Source organism: Manihot esculenta, chromosome 15 (assembly GCF_001659605.2).
Source record: "Manihot esculenta cultivar AM560-2 chromosome 15, M.esculenta_v8, whole genome shotgun sequence".
NCBI lineage: Eukaryota > Viridiplantae > Streptophyta > Magnoliopsida > Malpighiales > Euphorbiaceae > Manihot > Manihot esculenta.
Genome location: NC_035175.2, coordinates 20,602,654 through 20,623,627, shown reverse-complemented (window position 1 = coordinate 20,623,627; position 20,974 = coordinate 20,602,654). Strand labels below are relative to the sequence as shown.

The following is a 20,974-nucleotide window of genomic DNA, read 5'->3' as shown; positions in this document are numbered from 1 at the left end:
ACAATACTCGTACACAATCCATTAACTGCATGTTCAAATTTTCATTTTTTGGTGCATTTCAAGTTAAATGGTAGTGGGAGATTCACAACATAAAGCTCACAATAGCTACAGGAAATAAGATATGAGAAATTGACAACAGAACACTAGCATGCTAGGAACTAGGGCTGACCAGGGGTCAATTCTGGTCTGATTTCGGCCTGAGCAGGATTCCAGTTTCATCAAATGCAAAGGTTGAAATTTTTTCTAGGTTTGTTATTTTTTAAAAAAGAAAAATAAATGATCTAATTTGATGTTGAGCTGAACCGGTCAGTTTCGTTGCTTTAGGGTAGCCGATTCTGGTGACATTGGCCTGCAGCCAGATCCCTTCATAACAAAGTGCAGAAGATGATCAGAGGAAAGTAATGCATGCAGTTTCCTCCAGAGTTATTGCTGCATATCCCAATGTTATTGTCAAAGTTCGTAAAACCAACTAATGTGTTGCATTAAAAGCATATTTACACAATGCAATAATCCAACTGCAAAGCAGGACTGAGAAGCAAGCAAAAGAAAATTATGCATAGCAGATGAATGACAAAGCATTGGATTACACAAAATTTTATCTATACAGACTTGATATGAAAGATTGGTTACTAAAGATATGGTTAAGAGCTTGCCAGGCCAATCTGTCAACTACTGAACTGAAGATATTATAATATTTCTATGCAGTAACAAAAACTTGACAGGGATTAGGATTCACAAAAAGATATGTTGGGTAAAGTTGAAACTTAAGATGTAATAATCATACTAATGGCTTGTATATGTATCTTTCAGCTTTGCAGGCAAGCAGCAGCTTTTTCATCAGATTTCTTGGAAAACGATAAGGCATTTCCTCAGGTATTACCAAATAAAAGGACATTGAAATTTAGCTTGGGTATCATATCCAACTCTTTCCGGGTTGTAATTGAGCAACAGTTGCCTTGATTTACCACCACTTTTTCCCAGACAAAGAAATAAGCTGCACAAGAGGAAAATATGCACATTAATTCAACAGGCACACGTATATGTACATAAAGCACAGAGAAGTTAGAAAAAAAAAAGGATTGGCATATCCTCCGCCAGAAGGCGTAGGCAAATGTTTTGAGGGCCAAGGCAAATCAATGCCCGTAACAACCAAATTACAGATAACAATATCAATAATAACAAATATCTACGTTTTGCAAGTAACATAACACACCATAAAGAGCAAAATTTAGACTACAATATAACTTTATTTTTGCTAAGAAATGGACAAGTTGTCCAAGCACACAAGTCCATATAATTAGAATTTAAACCTAATTTGATATTTTATAAAAATGAATTTTTTTTTTCTTCATATTTTTGTTTATGCAAGTAACATAATCTCTTATGCCATAAAAGGTAAAACAAATCAAAAGTAATATTTCATTAATAACTAAAGCTATGGTTGTTATAACTATTTATTACAGCTGTATACTAATCCAGCTCATACTCATATCCCATATAATTTGACCCACTTATTACTATTACTTTTACTTTTACTGTTGCTGTATTTCTGGCTCTTTCTTCTTATGTCCTTATGTCACTTTCTCCTCTGATATGTGATAATACCCCTTCCATGAACACTTCCTTGGGGACGAGAAAGTGAGATCTCTGGAAATTGAGAGGCAATAACAGACTGGTCCTCCCAAGTTGCATCCTCTGCAGGTAAATTCTGCCACTTAATGAGAACCTGAAATACTAGAGTGAAATCTCTAGTAATGGTTCTGGTCTATAAAACCTGCTCTAGAGCAATGACAACTTCTTCCTCCTGCATAGTTGGCAAGTCCACCAATGGAGTAGTTTTCTCTCCCAACTTCTTCAACATTGAAACATGGAAGACTGGATGAATTATGGAGCCAGGAGGTAGCTGTAGTTTATAAGCAACTTTCCCCACTCTAGCTATCACTTCGAAGGGGGCATAAAATTTGGCAGAAAACTTGAGTTTTGTTCTTCAAGCCTCGGAAGATTGTCTGTAAAGCTACAATCTCAAATACACCTAATCCCCTACTTCAAATTCTCTTTCGGTCCTCCCTTTGTCAGCTTGTTGCTTCATCCTGTTTTTGGCTAAGGACAAATTCTCCTTTAAGGTGGCAATCAATTGTTGCTTCGTAATAACAATTCCTCCACTTAAACCTCAATAGGTACTATTCTAGATGGTAATGGTAAGTGTTATAAGTTATAAGAAGTAAATATGTTAATATAGGAAGTAAATATTGATAGATAGATCAGTTACTTAATTTTAGGATTTTATAATTATATACTTGATTTTCCTTCCTATTTATATACTGTCTCTCATGTACAAATAGGTTGTAATCTCTATTGTAAAATACAAACAACAAATATTATCCTTCTACATGGTATCAGAGCCCTAAGTCTCCAAATATTAGCCTTTATGGTAACCCCGATGAACAGAGTTCTAAATCTTCAAATGTTACCCTTGATAGGTAATCCAAAATGAACGGAGCTCTAAGTCTCCAAATGTTACCCTTTATGGATAACACAAATGAACAGAGCTCTAAGTTTCTAAAAAATTTAAATCTCTACGGGTGAGACTCTAAATTTAAAAATTTAGAGACTTAGAATTCTATGCATTTGGGTTACCCATAAAGGTTAACATTTGGAGACATCGGGCACTGTTCATCGGGTATTGTTCACGGGAACTGTTCACGGCTACTGTTCATCGATTATTGTTCACGAGTTACTGTTCACGGGTTCTATTCTTCTAATCCTTTGTTTATTTTGATTGTTTGGGTTGGTTGTCCTTATGGTTGAAATTGATTATATATGTAACAAGTTGGGCATGATTAACATTTATGCTCCAAGTTTAGAGGGAGTGTTATAAGTTATAAGAAGTAAATATATTAATATAGGAAGTAAATATTGATAGATGGATCAATTACTTAATTTTAGGATTTTATAATCATAGACTTGATTTTTCTTCCTGTTTGAATACTGCCTCTCATATATAAATAGGTTGTAATTTCTATTGTGAAATACAAACAACAAATATTATCCTTCTACAGTAAGATAAAAGGAGAATAGCCATACAATGCCTCAAATGGAGACATTTTAATGGAACTGTGGAAAGTAGCATTATACCACCATTTAGCTAAGCTAATCCATTTAAACCAGGAGGTAGGCTGAGAGTGGCAAATGCATCTGAGATAAGCTTCTAAAATTGGTTAAGCCTCTCTGTTTGCCCATCTATTTGAGGGTGATAGACTGTGCTAAAAAAAAGGTGATACCTATGCATTTAAAAAGATCCTTCCAAAATAGACTCGTAAAAACCTTACCCCTATCAAAAACAATGGATTCAGGTGCTCCATGTAGTTGCTCCATGTAGTTTAATACATGATCCACGAAAAATTTAAATACAATGGATGTTGTAAAGGGATGAGAGAGAGGAATGACGTACCCATACTTTGTTAATTTGCACACTACCATCAAAATAGTATCCTTACCCTCAGATTTAGGAAGACCTTCAATAAAATCCATAGAGATACGTTACCAGGCTTGATTGGGAATAAAAAGGAGCTGTACCAAACCAGGACTTGCTATGTTCTCATGTTTGCATCCAACACAAGCGTTACAGCCTTGAATCCATTTTACAACATCGGTAAGCATTCCAAGCCAATAAAAGTGTCTCTTCAGCCTGATGTGAATGACCACCACCCATAGGAGAATCATGATACAATTCCAATAGTTGGTACCTGAGGCTTGTAATTGTTCCTAAATAAAGCCTGCCCAAATGGTACAGTAAACCATTTTTTAATTGAAATCCAAACTAAGTACTAGCATCTACCGAAAGTTGCCTAATCAGCTCAACAGCTTTGTCATCCCCTTCGTAACTGTGAGAAATTGCAGTCATCCATTTAGGAATGATAAAGGAATGCAGCACAAAGGAGGTAAGAGATACTTCACTAGGCTACCTGGATAAGGCATCAGCAATTTTATTTTCCACTCTTTTTCAATAAATAATCTTATAATCCAAACCCAGAAGTTTATAAATCCCTTTATGTGGTAACTGTGTGTGCAATCTCTATTCTAAGGGAAATTTGATACTCTCATGATCAGTTTTTATAAATAACCATCCTTGCTCCAAATAATATTGCCATTTCCCTACAGCAAAGGAGATTGCAAGAAGCTCCTTGTCATATACTGATAGTCCTTGATTTCTAGGACCAAATGCCTTAGAAATAAAGGCAATAAGGTGGCTTTCTTGCCGGAGGACTGGACCCATTCCCTAATTACTTGCATCTGTTTCAATGGAAAAGGTTAAGAAAAAAGTAGGCATAGCCAATACAGGGGCTTTTGTCATGGCTTTTCTCAGTGTAACAAAAGCTTGCTGAGCTGAGAAAAACCATTGGAAAGCATCCTTCTTAAGTAAGTCTGTCAAAGGTTTTGCTAAAAGGCTTTGCTATTATGCCATAGTGGAAGATGAATTTTTGTAGTACCTTTGTTAGCCTTAAGAAGCTTCTCAACTCTTTGACTGAAGGTGGAACTGGCCAATTAATTATAACTTCTACATTCTTTGGGTTTGTGGCTACCTCCTCCTTGGTGATTACATGTCTCAAATATTCTAATTTACTTTGAAGGAAAGAACATTTGGACTATTTGGCAAATAATTGTTGATTCTGCAATACTTGAAAAACAACTTCTAGGTGCTTCAAATAAGAGGACAAATCAAGGCGGTAAACTAGAATATCATAAAAAAAAAAAAAAACAATACAAACTTCCTTCTGAGAAAGGGCTTGAAACTCTCATTCATTAAAGATTGGAATGAAAGATTGGAAAGTGACAGGGGCATTAGTGAGGCCAAAGAGCATTACAGTTAATTCATAATGATCTTGATGAGTTCTAAAGGCAGTTTTAGGGATGTAAAAGTATCCATCCTTATTTGGTGGTAACCAACCTTGAGATCAAACTTGGAAAACACAACTGCCCCGTATAACTCATCCAAGAGATCTTTAATTATAGGTATAGGAAATTTATCCTTGATAGTCATCTCATTGAGTTTTCTATAATCCACACAAAACCTCCATATCTCATCCTTTTGTTTGGCTAACAAGTCAGGGGAAGCATAGGAGCTTGTACTGGGCTATATAATAAAAGAGGCTAATATTTCTGAAACAAGTTTTTCAATCTCTGCTTTTTGATAGTGGGGTATCTGTAAGGTCTGATATTGACAGGAGAAGCAACAGGTTGGAGAGATAATGGTATGATTATGGCTTCTAAAAGAGGGTAGAGTGTGGGACTCTTGAAAGACAATATCATATTTCTAGAATAAGGCTTCTAGTGCAGAGTGTTTCTGGTCAGTTTCAATGATGGAGTAGGGATTGGAATGAGTGAAATTGATTACAGAAATCAGAAATAAGGAAGAGTGAAAATGCTTCCCCTGCTTGTATATTAATTCATGAACTTTTTCACAGTGAACTAGCATGGCAACAGCCACAGAATCTACCATCCCTTACAGAGTCACCACCTATCCCTCCCTTTTGAATGTGATTTTGGAGGATTCAAATCAAACAAAATGGGATTGAAGCTCCTCATTCAGTCCACTCTTAAAATTATATCAAATCCCCTATGTCCAATGCCCTGAGATCGAAACAAAATTATTGCTTTTGAACCTTCCAACCAAAAGATTGACACAGATGCCTGCAGGTTATTTTTCTTCCATTTGCCATAGTGATAGCAACAGAGGTAATTTGAATGAGAGGCAACTCTAAGTCATCTACCACCTTCTTATCTACGAATATACTGGTACTTTCACTATCTGCCAAGATGGCTAATTGTCTATTCTTATGAGCCCCTAACATTTTAATGGTTTCCACCCCCTGGCTTCCTTCTACTACATGAATAGACAAGGTTGTTTCCTCAAATTGTTCCCATTGTTCCATTACTTCTGGAGCCTCATGCCACACTTCTTCTCCATTATCACTAACCCTCCCTCATGTACTCCTATAACAGTTTTGAATTTGCGCTGATGCCCTAAAAAATACTTTTCTCCATATTTGTAATAAGGTTTAAATGTTTCTATTACGTGGTAAAGTAGTGTGAGAGGTGGCTAGTGTTTGCACATTCATAGGTGTATTTGTGGTGGTCTGGACCTTTGATTGAAATGAGATGGTTCCTAATTGGATGAAGCATCTAAGGTGAGTGGCTTAGGTAGGTATGGGTGTGTTTGGCTGAACTGATTGGGCTTGTTAGTGTTTGAGTAGGAATTTGCTGAAGAGGTTTGTGTTTGGTAATTACTTCTAAAGGTGTTGGAAGAAGAATAAGGCTTATAGGGAGGTCTAGGCTTCTTAGTACTCTCAAACAACTGCTCTTGCAACACCTGGCTACCACAAAGGCTTGGTACAAACTTGCAGGTTTAATCATTCTCACTGTGGGTCTGATATCATCCCTCAACCCATGAATGCTGACAGAAAGTATGCCTCAGTCAACTTAGGCATTTTCACCCTCAACCCTTCAAATACATTCCAGTATTCTACCACAGAATTCTCTTGTCTAAATCTCATGAATTTCTCCACAATATCCTCAATGTACCCTGCTCCCCAAACCTGTTATAAAGACCCCTGACAAACTCTTCTTAGAAATTGGATCCAATCTTAATCTAATTTTTTAAAACCACACATCAGCTCTTTCAATCAAAAATAGCCCAACAATATTCACCTTCTAATCCCTCGATACACAATACACTTCAAAGTACTTCTCACACCTTCTAATCCAAAATCTTAGATCAATCCCTTCAAATGCAATTAATTCAATTTTAGGCAATAATTTAGACATACCTTCCAAATCTTTGTAGATCCGAGGCCCTTCTTCTCTGGAATGGTTAAGATTCCCCTACTCCCGCTATTTTTACCACTTCCAGATGATGTATCCCCTTCCACTTAGGTCCCTTTTCCTTTATCCCCAACTAGATGCACCAATAAGGAGCGTAATTCACCCAGAATAGCATCCTTGTTTTCTTTCGCAGATTGCTTAAATTCATTTCACAAATTACCACTGAACTTCTCGACAATCGTTTTAGAATCCTCTTGAAGAGTTTTGAGTTGCTCCTCCAATTCCACATTCTTTATAGCATCGAAACTCACTACCACTGATGATCTCATCATTTGTCGCAGTGGAAAACACTCTGTCGACTCTCAACCACAAACCTAATAGGCTCTGATACCAATTGTTAAGGAAGAAATCCTCAACAAGAAATTAGAAAAGTAGGAGAGGGATTTGAAGAAGAAAAGATGAGAGAAGAGGAAATTTTAGAGGAGAGAAGAATAATATTTCTTATAGCAATTTCTGCATGCCTTTCCGTATGATTCTCCCTCTATTTATAGCTATGGTTGTTATAACTAACTATTACAGCTGTATACTAATCCCGCTCATACCCATATCCCATACAGTTTGACCCACTTATTACTATTACTTTTACTGTTACTGTTGCTGTAATTCTGGCTCTTTCTTCTTATGCCACTTTCTCCTCTGATATGTGACATATAATTGTGTACAGACCTACAATTCATAAATGAAATGTGAATTCATTACTCATCAAAATACATCCAATTCAGGTAAAACATTTAAGAGGACGCTGAAAAGATGAAAGAAACCAACCTGATGAGCAACCTGAGCCAATCGCCTACTGTCCCTAGATGATTCATTAATCATGCTAGACTTCTCTGAGTCTGGTGAACCATTTTGCTTCTCACCAGCTCTTCTTTTTGCATTGCTCTTTTCAAGTGAACTGTTTTGATCAGAACTGCTCAAGGCTTCTTTCTTGAGCTTCCTTTGGAAGGTGTACTTAAGAAGCCTATTGTTGTCTACTTGACTATGAGACACCTTAGGTTCTTTGGGCGGTTTGGCACCTTCTAGATCAGAATACACCAATGGTTCATTAGCCACAGCTTCTTTCGATGATTTGAGATGTTGTAAATCAGAGTATACCAGTGGTATGTTAACCATCAGAGTGTTTGATTCATAACATGGAAAAGTTGAATTAGCAGCAGCTACACATTCCTGTTTTACCAAATCATCTGCTAACTTCACATCCTTGTTTGAAGTATTCTGGATAGTATCAGATCTGTTTAAAGACCCAACGGTCAGTTTGACATTTCTAGAGTCAGATATAGGATTTAAACCACATTTAATTAATTTTGACCCTGGATCCAAACGAGGCAATGGCTTCAGTTTAACCTCATTTTCTATCAGCCTTGTCCCATCTTCACCTGATTTAATCTCATCATTGAGTGAAAGTGAACAAGCTTTACAGTGGCCTTGAGAAGAGGGTTGACAAGTTTCATGCTGATCAGGACAGAGCACGCATGAGGTAGACACAGCATCCCCATTTGGTACCTTCCTTTGTCTTTTCCTTTCAGGAACAATCATTTTCTGAACCATACTGCAGCTGTTTTGACAATGCAATTTTTTTTCAAATTTACTAGAATGCTTCTCCATTTCCATATTGTTGTTCTCAATAGAGACTAGGCATTGATGTTCATCAGGCTTAGCATTCCTATTTGCCAAGTGTCTTTTGCAACGAGAAAGAATGGATGGTGGTTGATAGGATACCAAAAGCTGACTTGTACAAGACTTGCGCTTAGCTTTAGGTTTCCAAAATCGAGTCCTGCTTCGTCTTATTGTATGAACCCTAACACGTTTTCTTCGTTCTTCCCCAGAAAAGAATTTTTCTGTTTCCAAGTTGTTCATCTTCAAAGAAGAAACAGTAGATTTTCCATCCTCCTTATTAGTTTCGTTTATGATCAATTCATTCTCTATAATTTCATGTTCATCAACTTCTCCAGAAGGTGCCAACTTCCCAGCCAGTAAGTTCCCTTCCAATGCACAAATGCTTCGAGTACATCCATTTCTACAATGCTCTGGTATCTCTTTTCTTATAATTACTGCAGCTAATTCAGTGTTATGAGAAGAATAGCTTCCATACTGAGAAACACTTGATTGCTCAGTTTGTTGTGTATTACAGCACTCATTATCCAAAATTCTTCGATCAAATAATGTGTTCATGTCAGAAGTTGTTACTGGTTGCAACCCCAAATTAGGAGAATGTACATTGGGCTTAGGTGTTGCATTTTGGCAGGAGGGTGGTTCATTGTCACTTGTGATGTTTGCATCCAAAGGCTGGGCATTATTGTTCCTAGCCTTCTCTAACTTATCACGTACCCATTTTAACTCTGCTCTTAGATCTATTATGACACTCTCTGCTTCTTGGAGCTGTGCTTCAAGCTCATCAATTTTAGTTTGCTGGCTTGAGGATGCTATCTCTGCTTCAATAATCTGGAAATATGGCGAAATTGGACAAGATATTAGTTCTTTACAACACCAAATGCAACATATTCAAATACACGAATAAATAATGAACTTAAACTTAGCTTTCTTGGTTAACCCTGCTGAAATTTTCTACTGAACTGGACATGCGTTTTAGATACAAAGTGCCTGTGAAGCACTGAAATTTAAACTTGATTATTATACAACATTAGGCCTTCAATTATATGTATATAACCCAAAATCCTGTGTTAAAACATGCTGATAAACTCTTTTTGCTGGTAATACCACCATTCTGTTATTTATTGATAATTAAAACTCAATTAAATGGATGTAATTCTACTTAATTTGTAAAACCAATTTTCTGGCAAGTCACAAATAAAGGGGAAAGAACTATTGCTGGTTGAAGGCTCTTGCCCTTGCAGACATAAGAAAATACAAAAGAAAAAGGAAAGACTCAACTTTCTGCTAGGATACCACTTGGAATTCTTGCTCGATGTTAACAAAAGCACAAGATACAAGCAAGTTATGTGCCATTTTTTATCACATAAGTTTTATACTTTGTATTGTTTAGCATAATTAAAGCTAGAACTCACTTTTGAGTTTGATTATATCATTCACCACCAGAAACAACGACTAATGGCTCTATTACCCCAAGAAGTAGAAGAAAAGAAGCAACCGCAGCAATTATAAATCCAATTTCCAGAACTGTGTCACAAAGGAGATCCTGTTTTATCATCAAATTTAATATATATTTATATATATATATATATATATATATAGAGAGAGAGAGAGAGAGAGAGAGAAACACACACATGCATGCTAGAAAGTTAACAACTTTTTCCAAAAGGTGCAAAATAAATACCCAAAAAACTTCATAGATATTTTAGTATGTAGAAGTATAGTTAAACAAGTCCCTGGTTTTTATAATTAGGAGGACAATGATATCCAAGTCCAGCTACCAATAGAGAACAAAACTAATTTTTCATTTATATTTCATACAAAACTTGCCCTTGATGCAGGCGAAATGCATCATCCATATCTACAAAGAACAGTTTAGCTTCTTTACAATTCTTGTGCTTAACTAAAGCAGCAATAAATGGCTAAACTTCCGCTCTCAACCTTTTTAGCATAGCAAGGCATATTCTGGACCATGGTTTTAAAGTCATTTACAGGTTTTGAAGGGACCTGTGGCCGTTAAGGCCTTGAAGTAACTGCAATAAAATTTTGTTGCTGTAACGGTCGTTACAGGCCATGAAGTAACAGCTGAATGGCCGTTACTTTTCTTTTCACAACAGGAATATTCTGATCAGCTTTATTTTGCTTCACCAGTAGCCTTAGTCACATGAATGTGAATTATTGGAGGGTTCTTCCACAGCAGCCTTCATTCATATTCATATTCATATTCCAAAGCAAAAAACTTAAAAAACATTCATATTCCTTTCCAGTTCTTTCACAGCAACCTATATTCACTGATATCAATCAACTTCTTCTCAACTCTCTCAAATTTCTCTCAAACTTCACTACCTTTAAGTGTTTATTTGATATATTTGTACTTATTATTTGATATATGTATATTTATTGTTAAGTTGTATATCTTAATAATAAATACAAATATATCAAATAAACACAAAACTAAGTCTTATTTGATATATTTCTACTTATTATTAAGTTGTATGGCCTAATTTTGATTATATTTTCAAATATCTTTTAGTTTCATAAACTTTGTAAATTTTCCAAAAAAATATGCGCTACGATAGGCTGTTGTTACCATTACATTATGACAGTTACAGGCATGTTTCCATTTCCCACAGCCGCGACTGCGATTAGAAACCATGTTCTGGACCCTAACCTATCCATACACATGCTTACCGCAAACTTTACCTTTGCACAATATAAGTAATTAAAACTAGATTAAATGTTCACTTAATACTATTTGTTTTATGTTTTTAGTTTGCATATGGACATGGAGGAAACCAAAGGGGGGAGAGAGGCAACATGGGGCTGACCTCACCAATGTAATAATAACAATAATAAGTTAATCTATGGTTTACAATCTATATATATCCAAATAAAAAAAAATGTTCTTGATAAATTCAAAATATGATTAATGTAATTAGCAATTTACATATTTTAATTTGTTCTCAGTGATTTTGTTCTTTAATTGATCTTTTTATTGCTAATTTTACTTATGTCTCATTCTTAGAATTTTATATTTTGTATATAAAATTTCAAAATTTATGATATAATACTTATATATCTCTTGCTTATTATCTAATTGAATAATAAGATCATTGAAAATATTTTTTACTTATACTTTGACCCCCTCCAAAATTGAAAATATTGAAAATATTTTAATCCCAGATTAGTCTCTGCAGATGGAACTAGTACTGCCAGCAACAGAGTTATGCTGGGCAACTAAGAATGTCAACATAGCTACGTATAAGCTAAAACAATCAAGTAACCCAGACCAATTTTCCTAAAATGCAATGCAAACTTTAGTAAAGGCTATGTTTGGTACACTGTAATGCAACATATTGCAATCAAAATCTCTGATGAGATTTAATTGAAAATCTGATAGTATTACATTGCATTACAGCATACCAAATAACATAAACGTATTATTTTCTTATCGAGCTTCAGTGATAATGATGAAGCCTTTTACATGTTGAGGGTCATAAGAAGAGGTTTCAGAGTGACGAAAATAATGTGATAATGGATAAGATTAGGAATAACCACATCTGTCATATAGTGCAATGTATGTAGCACATGTTAGAGATAGAATGAGGCATATAGAGCATCAAATTCCCCAGCGGTATTAGGAAAATGCAATAAGTTACTTAAATTATCATGATGAGTAAGAACACAATAGGTTCTCAAAGCTGTCTGGTATTATTTTCATTTGAGGGACATCTTTTGTTTCATTTGCAGTGGTCCTTGAGAGTGCTGACAATCATTTTCAAGTTCATATCTTCATTAATGCTATGATTCATTATTGGAGGTTCAGGAATTAGTCATTGTAGAATTAGGAAAATTAGATTATTATTATTGTTGAAGAAGTTTCCTCTTTTATTTGGAAAGTTTAACTAGTTTTATATTCCTAATTAGAATTGAATTAAGCTTCCTAGATCTGCTATAGTTACAAAACTCTATAGATAAGTCTTATAATCTCTGCACATTTACAGATTTTTATTATAGCTACTGATTAGTGATTTTGAGCAAATAAATTGAGAATTAGTTTCTCTTCAATTTGAATTGTTCTCGCCTCAAATCCCCTAATACATATTGGTTGACATCACACTCCTAGCAGTCTTTCCCTTGCCTCTCTGTTTTTGCTATTCTTTTTAATCTTTTAACTTTAATCAACTTATTTCTCATTAGAGATTTTCATCAGTTAATATACTACCTATGCTATGCTTTCTTATTGGCATGTAATGAATGACACAAGTTGGCATTTGAAAAGATCCATGCCAGTGATTTCTATTGCTTCTTCAAATATTTAAGAAGTTAACTGTAATGTAATAGGTAACCAAACAGCACAGAAAGAGGATACGGAAGGGGTTTGAGAGATAGAATTGAGAGAGAATAATGAGATCAGAAGAGAGAAATCAAAGTAGAGAGAAATAGAGAAGGAAATAGAGAGGAATAGAGATTATGTTTGTATTGAACATTATCATGCCTCTTTATAAGTGTGTCTCACTATATATTTTGTACCGTAACCAGTTACAGCTGGATAACAAACTTTCAATAGCTGTCTAACTGTTTTATTAAACTATACCCATAATACCCTCATGTTTCCCTCCAAAACTAATTACATTCTCTCCCTCTAGTATTCTTCTTATTTTTCCTATAATACGTAACATTAACCTGTATCTTTCCATATTCATGCATTCAAGATCTTGTGAACCTCTTTTATATCTAGAACTTAATGATTCATGAAATCCTTTCTTCGCCAGAACTCCAAAGCTTTATACCAGTCATGTTCACCTGCATCTAGAAGATGCCATCAATTGTTGTTCAAAAGCTATAGCATTATGTGTGATCCTGCGCTACTACATGGCATTATGATGGATTCTTGCACTTTGGCATTCAAGAACCTAGTTGGGATCAGTTATATGGATCTTCTTTTGGCATTTAGTTCTTTGTTATACAACAAGTCTGTACTAATATTCAAAACTTGCAAATCCTTTGTTATCACTTCCCTTAACGTCATCTTAGGTCTCCCCTTTTCCTTCTCACTTCTTACCTTCAAACTTGTCACACTTTCATTATGGCATAGTTGACAAATCCAGAATCAATTAAAGAACTGAAAACAAAAATAACTAAAACTATCTTGGGCCATTTGCCCCTCCTTTTCTCATTAATTTGTTGTCCTTCTGGGGCTTTGTCTTTTTCTCCTTTTTCTTTGTTTTTTGAATTGGCCATTTGCTGCCTTTCTTTTGTAAATCAATGAATCTATTTGCTCCTAATGATTCTCACAATTCAGCTTTGATTCATGTGATTCTTGTCTGATTCTTAGCTACTTACAATTTGAGTATCATATTCATGTTATTAGGCTAGTGATTCAATACGAATCATATGACTCACCGTGAATCATACAATTCTAATAACACTAATCGGTCCAATAGACCTGCACAAGCAAATTATTATTAGAAATACACCTAAACCTCGTTTTGCAAACTATTACCAAAACAATAACGAATGAGACAACACTGAAGTGATCACAGTAATCCAGCCACAAGCATTTGCATATTTGACATATCAGGTTTCAGATAACAACTCAGAACTCCAAAGAAAATTTGACAATGCTACAAGAAATGCATTTCCCACTGGCATCAAACATCAAATAACACGGAAATACTCCTGTTTGGACTATCCCAATAAAAAACCAATCGTTGTTCGTATTGCTGCTCCTATAGTACAGTGATGTGCAATCAACTCTGTTACAAGCTAATTGTACTAATACAATAAATAATACATAATCATACATAAAACAGGACAAGGAAAATCAATATTGTGATGCGTTATGATTTATGAAGAATCAAATTACAATCATGTATAAAGTTGACAACATCAAGGTTCTCAAAGCATATGTTCAACTAAAGAGATAAACTAAACAATTAAGCTGTACTCAACATGTTAGAAATAATAACTAACTATAGCTTTATATAAAGAATAATATTGCTTCACTCTGGGTCCAAGAGCTATTTACTGAAGACTCTCCTCCAGCCAAGAAAAACCACAGAAAACAAAATGCAATTTTTGAACTTGAAAAGGTTTCGTTCATGCTAAAATTCAAAAAAAGAAAATTAAAGAATTTTCCAAACAGACCAAACAACTGTCAAGTGAACTTCTTTCGAAACAATAACTCATACAAAAAATAATCAGATGGTTTTATAGAAAAACAAAAGGCATAAATTCAAGCTACCATCTGTATATTAAATTGATCGAATAAGATAAAAGACACAGCCTATATAACTTAGATTTCAAAAAAGGAAATATCGAAAAACAGAATGTTTCGCAATCAATGGCATCCAAGAACATCGTAATAACAAAAACTCAAAACAACGAGAATAAAATGTTCAAAAGAATCAACATCAATACATTGTTATTGTTCTTATTTTTAATTTTTGGCTTTTGAGGAATCACCTTAGCATCGATCATTTGCTTCAAGCGGACAAGCAAACGAAGCGCCTCTTCTTTTGTAGTAAGAAGATCCTGCTGATAGCGAAACGCTTTCTTCTCCGACGCCATCACTTGACTCGCTGCCTCCTTTGCTGTGTTCAGTATCATTTCCGCGTAAGCCTTCTTCAATGCCACCATTTTCTACACGCAAGACAACACACGCATTCTCAAAAAGAAAAAATCTGATTACAAAACATATATTCCATCATCAATAAAAAGCCGCTGCGACGGTGGTGGCGGCGGAGGCGAGACAAGTTTACCGACCTCTGATTCTGCCATTATTTTGAATTTGGGACAAGAAAATTGTGAGCCCAAAGATCGAAAATGGAGGGTAGTGTTTCCTCTCCACCTCCTTGGCAACTTTCTGGTACACGGCCTGTCAGAAACTGAAAGATTGTGTTTTTACCTAATTGCCCTTAGTTTTGTGTTTTAATAACGACAGTAGTTGAATTGGTTACTCTTGTCTGGGGTTTTGCGTTGATCGATGGTCGTTGGGTATTGTAGGGAAGCACAGTGATAGGGAGGTTTCAAGATGGATGCTCGAGGTAAACGGTGTCGTCTTTCTCTTAATTATAAGAGCGTTTCGGCTTTCGATTGCTCGAAATCGTAACGAAGGCGCCCAGACGCTGAGACGGGTGGGACCCACGTATGGCTATAATTTTAAAGTATGAAACGGTCTTCTAGTCCCCTTTTATCCGTGGGAGCGATTATTGGTTTTAAGCAAATATTTATTTACATTTTTTTCACAGTTAATTTTACTTTTAAAAATAAAATTATTTTTTTCTCTCAAATATAATATAATTAGTAGATTTATCATTTTATTTTTAAAATTTAACACTTTTATTTTTTAAATTTAATTCCATCAAAATTTAAGATAACTACGTTAAAAATTTCTATTAAGTTAATGATTTCTATTTGATTAAAAAAAATAAATATAATTCTAAAAATACCTTTTATTGTGAGTGAGGGAGAAACTCGGAGGAGGGCAAATATGCAGATATTCGTGAAAATCCTGACCGGAAAGACCATTACTCTCGAGGTTGAGAGCAGCGATACCATCGACAATGTCAAGGCCAAGATCCAGGACAAGGAAGGAATCCCACCGGACCAGCAGAGATTGATCTTCGCTGGAAAGTAGCTTGAAGATGGCCGAACCTTGGCTGATTACAATATCCAGAAAGAATCAACCATCCATCTCGTGCTAAGGCTTAGGGGAGGAATTATAGAGCCTTCTCTTATGGCTTTGGCTCGCAAGTACAATCAAGACAAAATGATTTGCAGCAAGTGTTATGCTCGTCTACATCCAAGGGCTGTAAACTGCCGGAAGAAGAAATGTGGTCATAGCAATCAGTTGAGGCCTAAAAAGAAGATCAAGTAAACGACGGTGAAGAGCTAGCTTTTTGGGTGAGTTAGGCCTGACTCAAATTTAACATGGTATCAGAGCCTTCCCATCCGATGTTGGGTCTCACATAAATGTGTCAAGCACTAGTAAAATTCTGGGCGTGAGGAGGGTGTGTTGAATCCCACATCGTTTGTGGAAAGGGGTAATGTGCCCCTTATATGCTCCATAGGCACCCCTCCCCCTTGAGCTAATTTTTGAGTGAGTTAGGCCTGACCCAAATTTAACGTGGTACCAGAGCAAAGGTGGGCTTCCGCATGGCACGCACTGTCATCCTACCTGAAGATCCTGGAAGAATAGTGGAGGAGTTATCTTTCCTGGTGTGGGAATCCAGTAGAGTGACTGCTCGTAGTTGAGTTGAGCTTTCTTGGTAGATGGGAGCAAGGATTGATGTTGCGCGTACCGGAGTGTTATATCAGACACACTAAGTAAAGATGGTGTCCAAGAGCAAATTGCGGGGCAATTGTATGAGTGAGGATAAGGTTTCTCGGGTGCCTCAGAGGGTGGGGCAAGGCAAGATGAAGCTTGCGTGTTGACTTATTTGCTGATCCTAACTGATTTTAGGGATATGATTTGATAAGGATCCTTAATTATCTCTGTAATTATTATTTGATTATTTGCTTTCTGTTTAGATATAATTTTTTGTGTATAAATAGTCATATAAACCAATTGTAAAGATTAAGAGTGAAATACAAGAATACTCTAAATTTTTTCAAAATTCTTCATGGTATCAGAGCCTTTTCCTAATTTTAGGATTCAAATTTAAATTTTTCCTTTTTGGGGTTTCAAAATCCTAGATCTATCTTTTTTGGTACTAACCCATCTAGGAGCCTTTTCTCCTCTCACCACCGGCACCAGGAGAATCGTCGGACTGTCGCCAGCACATCGCCCAGCTCCTTTGCCGCTCCGACCACTCTAGCGACGATTCCGACCATCTTTCCGGCTTTCATGTGCTGCTACTCGGTCTTTTGGTGAATTGATTAAGCTCTCTTGTGTGTACAACCTTGGATATCTCCTATTTTTTCACGGTTCATAAATCCTTACCATGGTAGAAGGTAAAAGGGTTTCGATGGCAGAAGGTAAAAGGGTCTCGATGGCAAAAGGTAAAAGGGTCTCGATGGCAAAAGGTAGAAGGGTCTGCCATCATCTCGATTCCTAACTCTGATTACTCATCCTCCGGTGCCACATCTAACTTTGTAAAGTCAGGTAATACTTTCTCTCTTAATAATGTTCCATGGATTATCGATTCTGGTGCAAATAGATACATGACAGGCTCTTCTAAAGGCTTTCTCAATTATTTTCCTTCTCTAACTAAAAATAGTGTCAGGATTGCTGATGGCTCTTCTACTCCTATATCTAGAACAGGTTCTGTTATTTGCACATCCAACATTAAATTATTATTTGTCCTTCATGTTTCCCACTTTCCTATCAACCTTTTATCAGTCAGTGCTATTACTAATGCCCCTAACTGTAAAATTGAATCCTTTTCTGATCATTATATTATTCAGGATCTTCGCACAGGAAAGAGGATTGGTAATGGTAGGCTGCATGATGGCTTATATATGTTGGAGGGTGATCCAGGTTCTTCGATATCTCAAGCCTGTTTTGGAGAAAATAAGGATGTCAATCACAAAATAATACAGTGGTACAGGCGATTAGGGCATCCATCATTTTTTATCTTAGAAAAACTTTATCTTAATTTGTTTGCTAAAACTCAGTTTGATTCTCTATTTTGTGATGCTTGTGAATATGTTAAACATACTAGAACATCCTGTCCTTTGAGTCATAATAAAAGTCAAATTCCTTTTGCGACTATTCATTCTGATGTTTGGGGTCTACTCAAACTGTCTCCTTGTTTAGTAATCGATGGTTTGTCACCTTTATTGATTGTTGCACTCAAATGACTTGGGTCTATTTGATTAAAGCTAAAAGTGATGTCTTTTCTTGTTTTCAATCCTTTCATAAAATGGTTTGTACTCAATTTGATATTAAGGTGGAAATTTTGAGAATTGACAATAGAAGAGAATACATAGATAGTAGCTTTTCTGCTTATTTGGAGAGTAATGGGATAGTACACCAGACTAGTTGTCCTTATACTAGTGCTCAAAATGGCATTACTGAGAGGAAAAATATGCATCTATTGGAGGTAGCTCAATCTCTTATGTGAAACTATGAATCTACTCAAAGCATATTGGGGAGATGCAATTCTTGTATCTGCTTATCTTATCAATAGAATGCCTCTCAAGACCCTTGACTTTATGAGTCCTTTAAAGATTCTACAAGAGAAGAATTAATACATTGTTCACCAAAAGTATTTGGTGTGTTTGCTTTGTTCCATACTAGGACGGCAGGTAAATTGGATCCCAAGACCCTTAAATGTGTGTTTGTTGGGTATTCTCCGATACAGAAGGGATACAAGTGTTATCACCCTCCCTCTAGGAAATACTTAGTCAGTATGGATGTTACCTTCTGAGAAACTGAACCCTACCTTACTTCAGTACCACCAACTCACCTCTTTAGGGGGAGAATAATGAGTAAAAAGAGGTGATCCCAAATTTGGTGATTCTGAATGATATGGCTCAACTAGAGAGTTTGAGCTCTAGTGGATAGGGGGAGATGTCCAATCAGGGAGAGAGAATTGGTCATTTGGACAAGGCAGATTTGAGAAGGTATTCAAGGAGAGACAAGGCAGAAGAAGCCATTATGCAGTCTACTCAGAGTCAAGAATCTTCTTCTGGTGAGTTACCCAGTCAAAAATCTTCTTCTGGAGAGCTACCCTCAACTCTTGAATATTCCAATGACTTAGATAAACCTATTGCAAAAGGGGTCAGATTTTGTACTAAACATCCTATTTCTAACTTTGTTTCTTATGAATCCTTGTCTCCTTCTTATAGAGCCTTTACTTTGTCTATTTCTTCTGTGTCTATTCCACAGGATTAGAAGAAAGCTCTTGCAGATCCTAAATGGAAGGAAACAATAATTGAAGAGATGAAAGCATTGGCTAAAAATGAAACCTGAGTGCTTGTCACTCTCCCACCTAGGAAGAAACTTGTTGGCTGTAAATGGGTGTTCACAGTGAAACACAAAGTTGATGGCACAATTGAATGATTTAAGGCCAGATTGGTTGCTAAAAGATTCACCCAAACCTATGGAGTGGATTACCAAGAGACATTTGCCCCAGTTGCAAAAATGAACTCAATCAGAGTTCTGTTATCTTGCGCAGCCAACTTGGACTGAGACTTGCAACAGTTTGATGTGAAGAATGCTTTCCTCCATGGAGATTTATGTAATACCCGGCTAAACTCCGGTATCGGAATTCCTACCGTCCGGTGGAATCTCGGATGTCGGAAGCCTCTAGTAGGGTAGAAACATGTTTTCATAAAATGTTTTAATGTTTTTGATGATTTTAAGTAAAGAGGAAATGAGTTTTTGAATAAAAACACCCTTGGAGGAAACTCAGGTTCGGCCGCCGAAACTCAAAGTTCGGCCGCCGAACATGCATGCACTTCGGGAGTGCTTTAGGCCCCCGAAGGCATAAGTGAGGGAAGCCCAGGTTCGGCCGCCGAACCTCAAGTTCGGCCGCCGAACATGGCATGCATGCGGAGGCACTTTCGGCCCCCGAACGTGGCCTGGCCAGCCACTATAAAAGGGTCCCTTAGCCGAAAACGGGCGAGCTTTTCCCCATTTTCGGCCAAGGTGAGTCCTTCCGCCATTCCTCACCATCCTTGAGTTCTTTCCTTCAAATCTTTCAAGTTTTTCACAAGCTTTTGCTTTGTTTTGAAGATTTTCGAGTTTAAAGCAAGTTTTGGAGCTTTGAGGTTCAAGAACTCAAAATCTCCCACCTCCAAGTTTAGGACGTCTCTCTCTCAATCTTCAAGAGGTAAGAGCCGATCTTAAGCTCATTTCATGTTTAAAGTAAGTTTTATGCAATATCTATGGGGTAGAATGCATGTTTAGCTCATAGTTAGGTTTTTGAGTTAATGTTATGTTTTGAGCATGTATGATGGATTTGAGTTGTTGTTGTGTGTTGTAGTTGGGGTTTAAGTTAGTTTGAAGCCCCTAGGAGCCAATGTATGTATATTTGCATGATTTGGATGAGTTATATGCATGTTGAGGGATGTGGGAGGCAAATGTGCATAAAGGAGCCAAGTTTCTGCCCTTTGGCAGAAACTAGGTTCGGCAGCCGAAGGAACTTTCGGCCGCTGAACATGGCTGGGGAGGCAGGCCTTTCGGCTGCCGAAGTTGCCCCCGAAAAGAGACTTTCGTCTCTGTCTGGGACTTTCGGCCGCCGAAGGTGCCGCCGAACCTGCCTGGGTTTCGGCTCTGGAGGGACTTTCGGCCGCCGAAGGTACCGCCGAACCTGCCCTGTTCTGCCTTCCTTTGCATGTTTTGCATGATTGTTTTGAGGTGTTTTAGGGGGTTTTTGGGGGATGTTTTTAGAGTTATGTTCTAGTTGTTTGGTCCCTCATTTGAGTCCACCTGTGTAGGTTCGGACCCGAGGAACCGAGGACCCCAGCAGTGAGTTCAGCTGCTTCTGAGTCAGTAGAGTTTCAGTAAGAGGTGAGTAGAATAAACCTT

The 20,974-nt window shown here is 36.7% G+C and overlaps 1 protein-coding gene and 1 pseudogene across 4 annotated transcripts; one reads left to right on the top strand and one right to left on the bottom strand.

The window, feature by feature from the left end:
- Window positions 1–529: 529 nt before the first annotated feature.
- LOC110602267 lies at window positions 530–15,493 on the bottom strand. Of its 4 annotated transcripts, none has more exons than XR_006348746.1 (5): window positions 15,262–15,492; window positions 14,962–15,138; window positions 7,648–9,324; window positions 3,452–7,548; window positions 530–994 (listed from the first exon to the last, which is right to left on the bottom strand). XR_006348746.1 is itself a non-coding variant. In XM_021739748.2 (5 exons), the coding sequence occupies exons 1-4, from the start codon at window positions 15,274–15,276 to the stop codon at window positions 7,471–7,473; spliced, it is 1,947 nt and encodes a 648-aa protein (XP_021595440.1). In that variant the 5' UTR covers window positions 15,277–15,493; the 3' UTR covers window positions 530–994; window positions 7,463–7,470. The 4 variants fall into 4 exon arrangements, 2 of the variants coding, with proteins under 2 accessions (XP_021595440.1, XP_021595441.1); XR_002485941.2 differs by having other exon boundaries at window positions 6,828–7,548; XM_021739748.2 differs by having other exon boundaries at window positions 7,463–7,548; window positions 15,262–15,493.
- Window positions 15,494–15,965: 472 nt separating this feature from the next.
- On the top strand, window positions 15,966–16,375 carry LOC110602525 (annotated as a pseudogene).
- The last annotated feature ends 4,599 nt before the right edge of the window (window positions 16,376–20,974 follow it).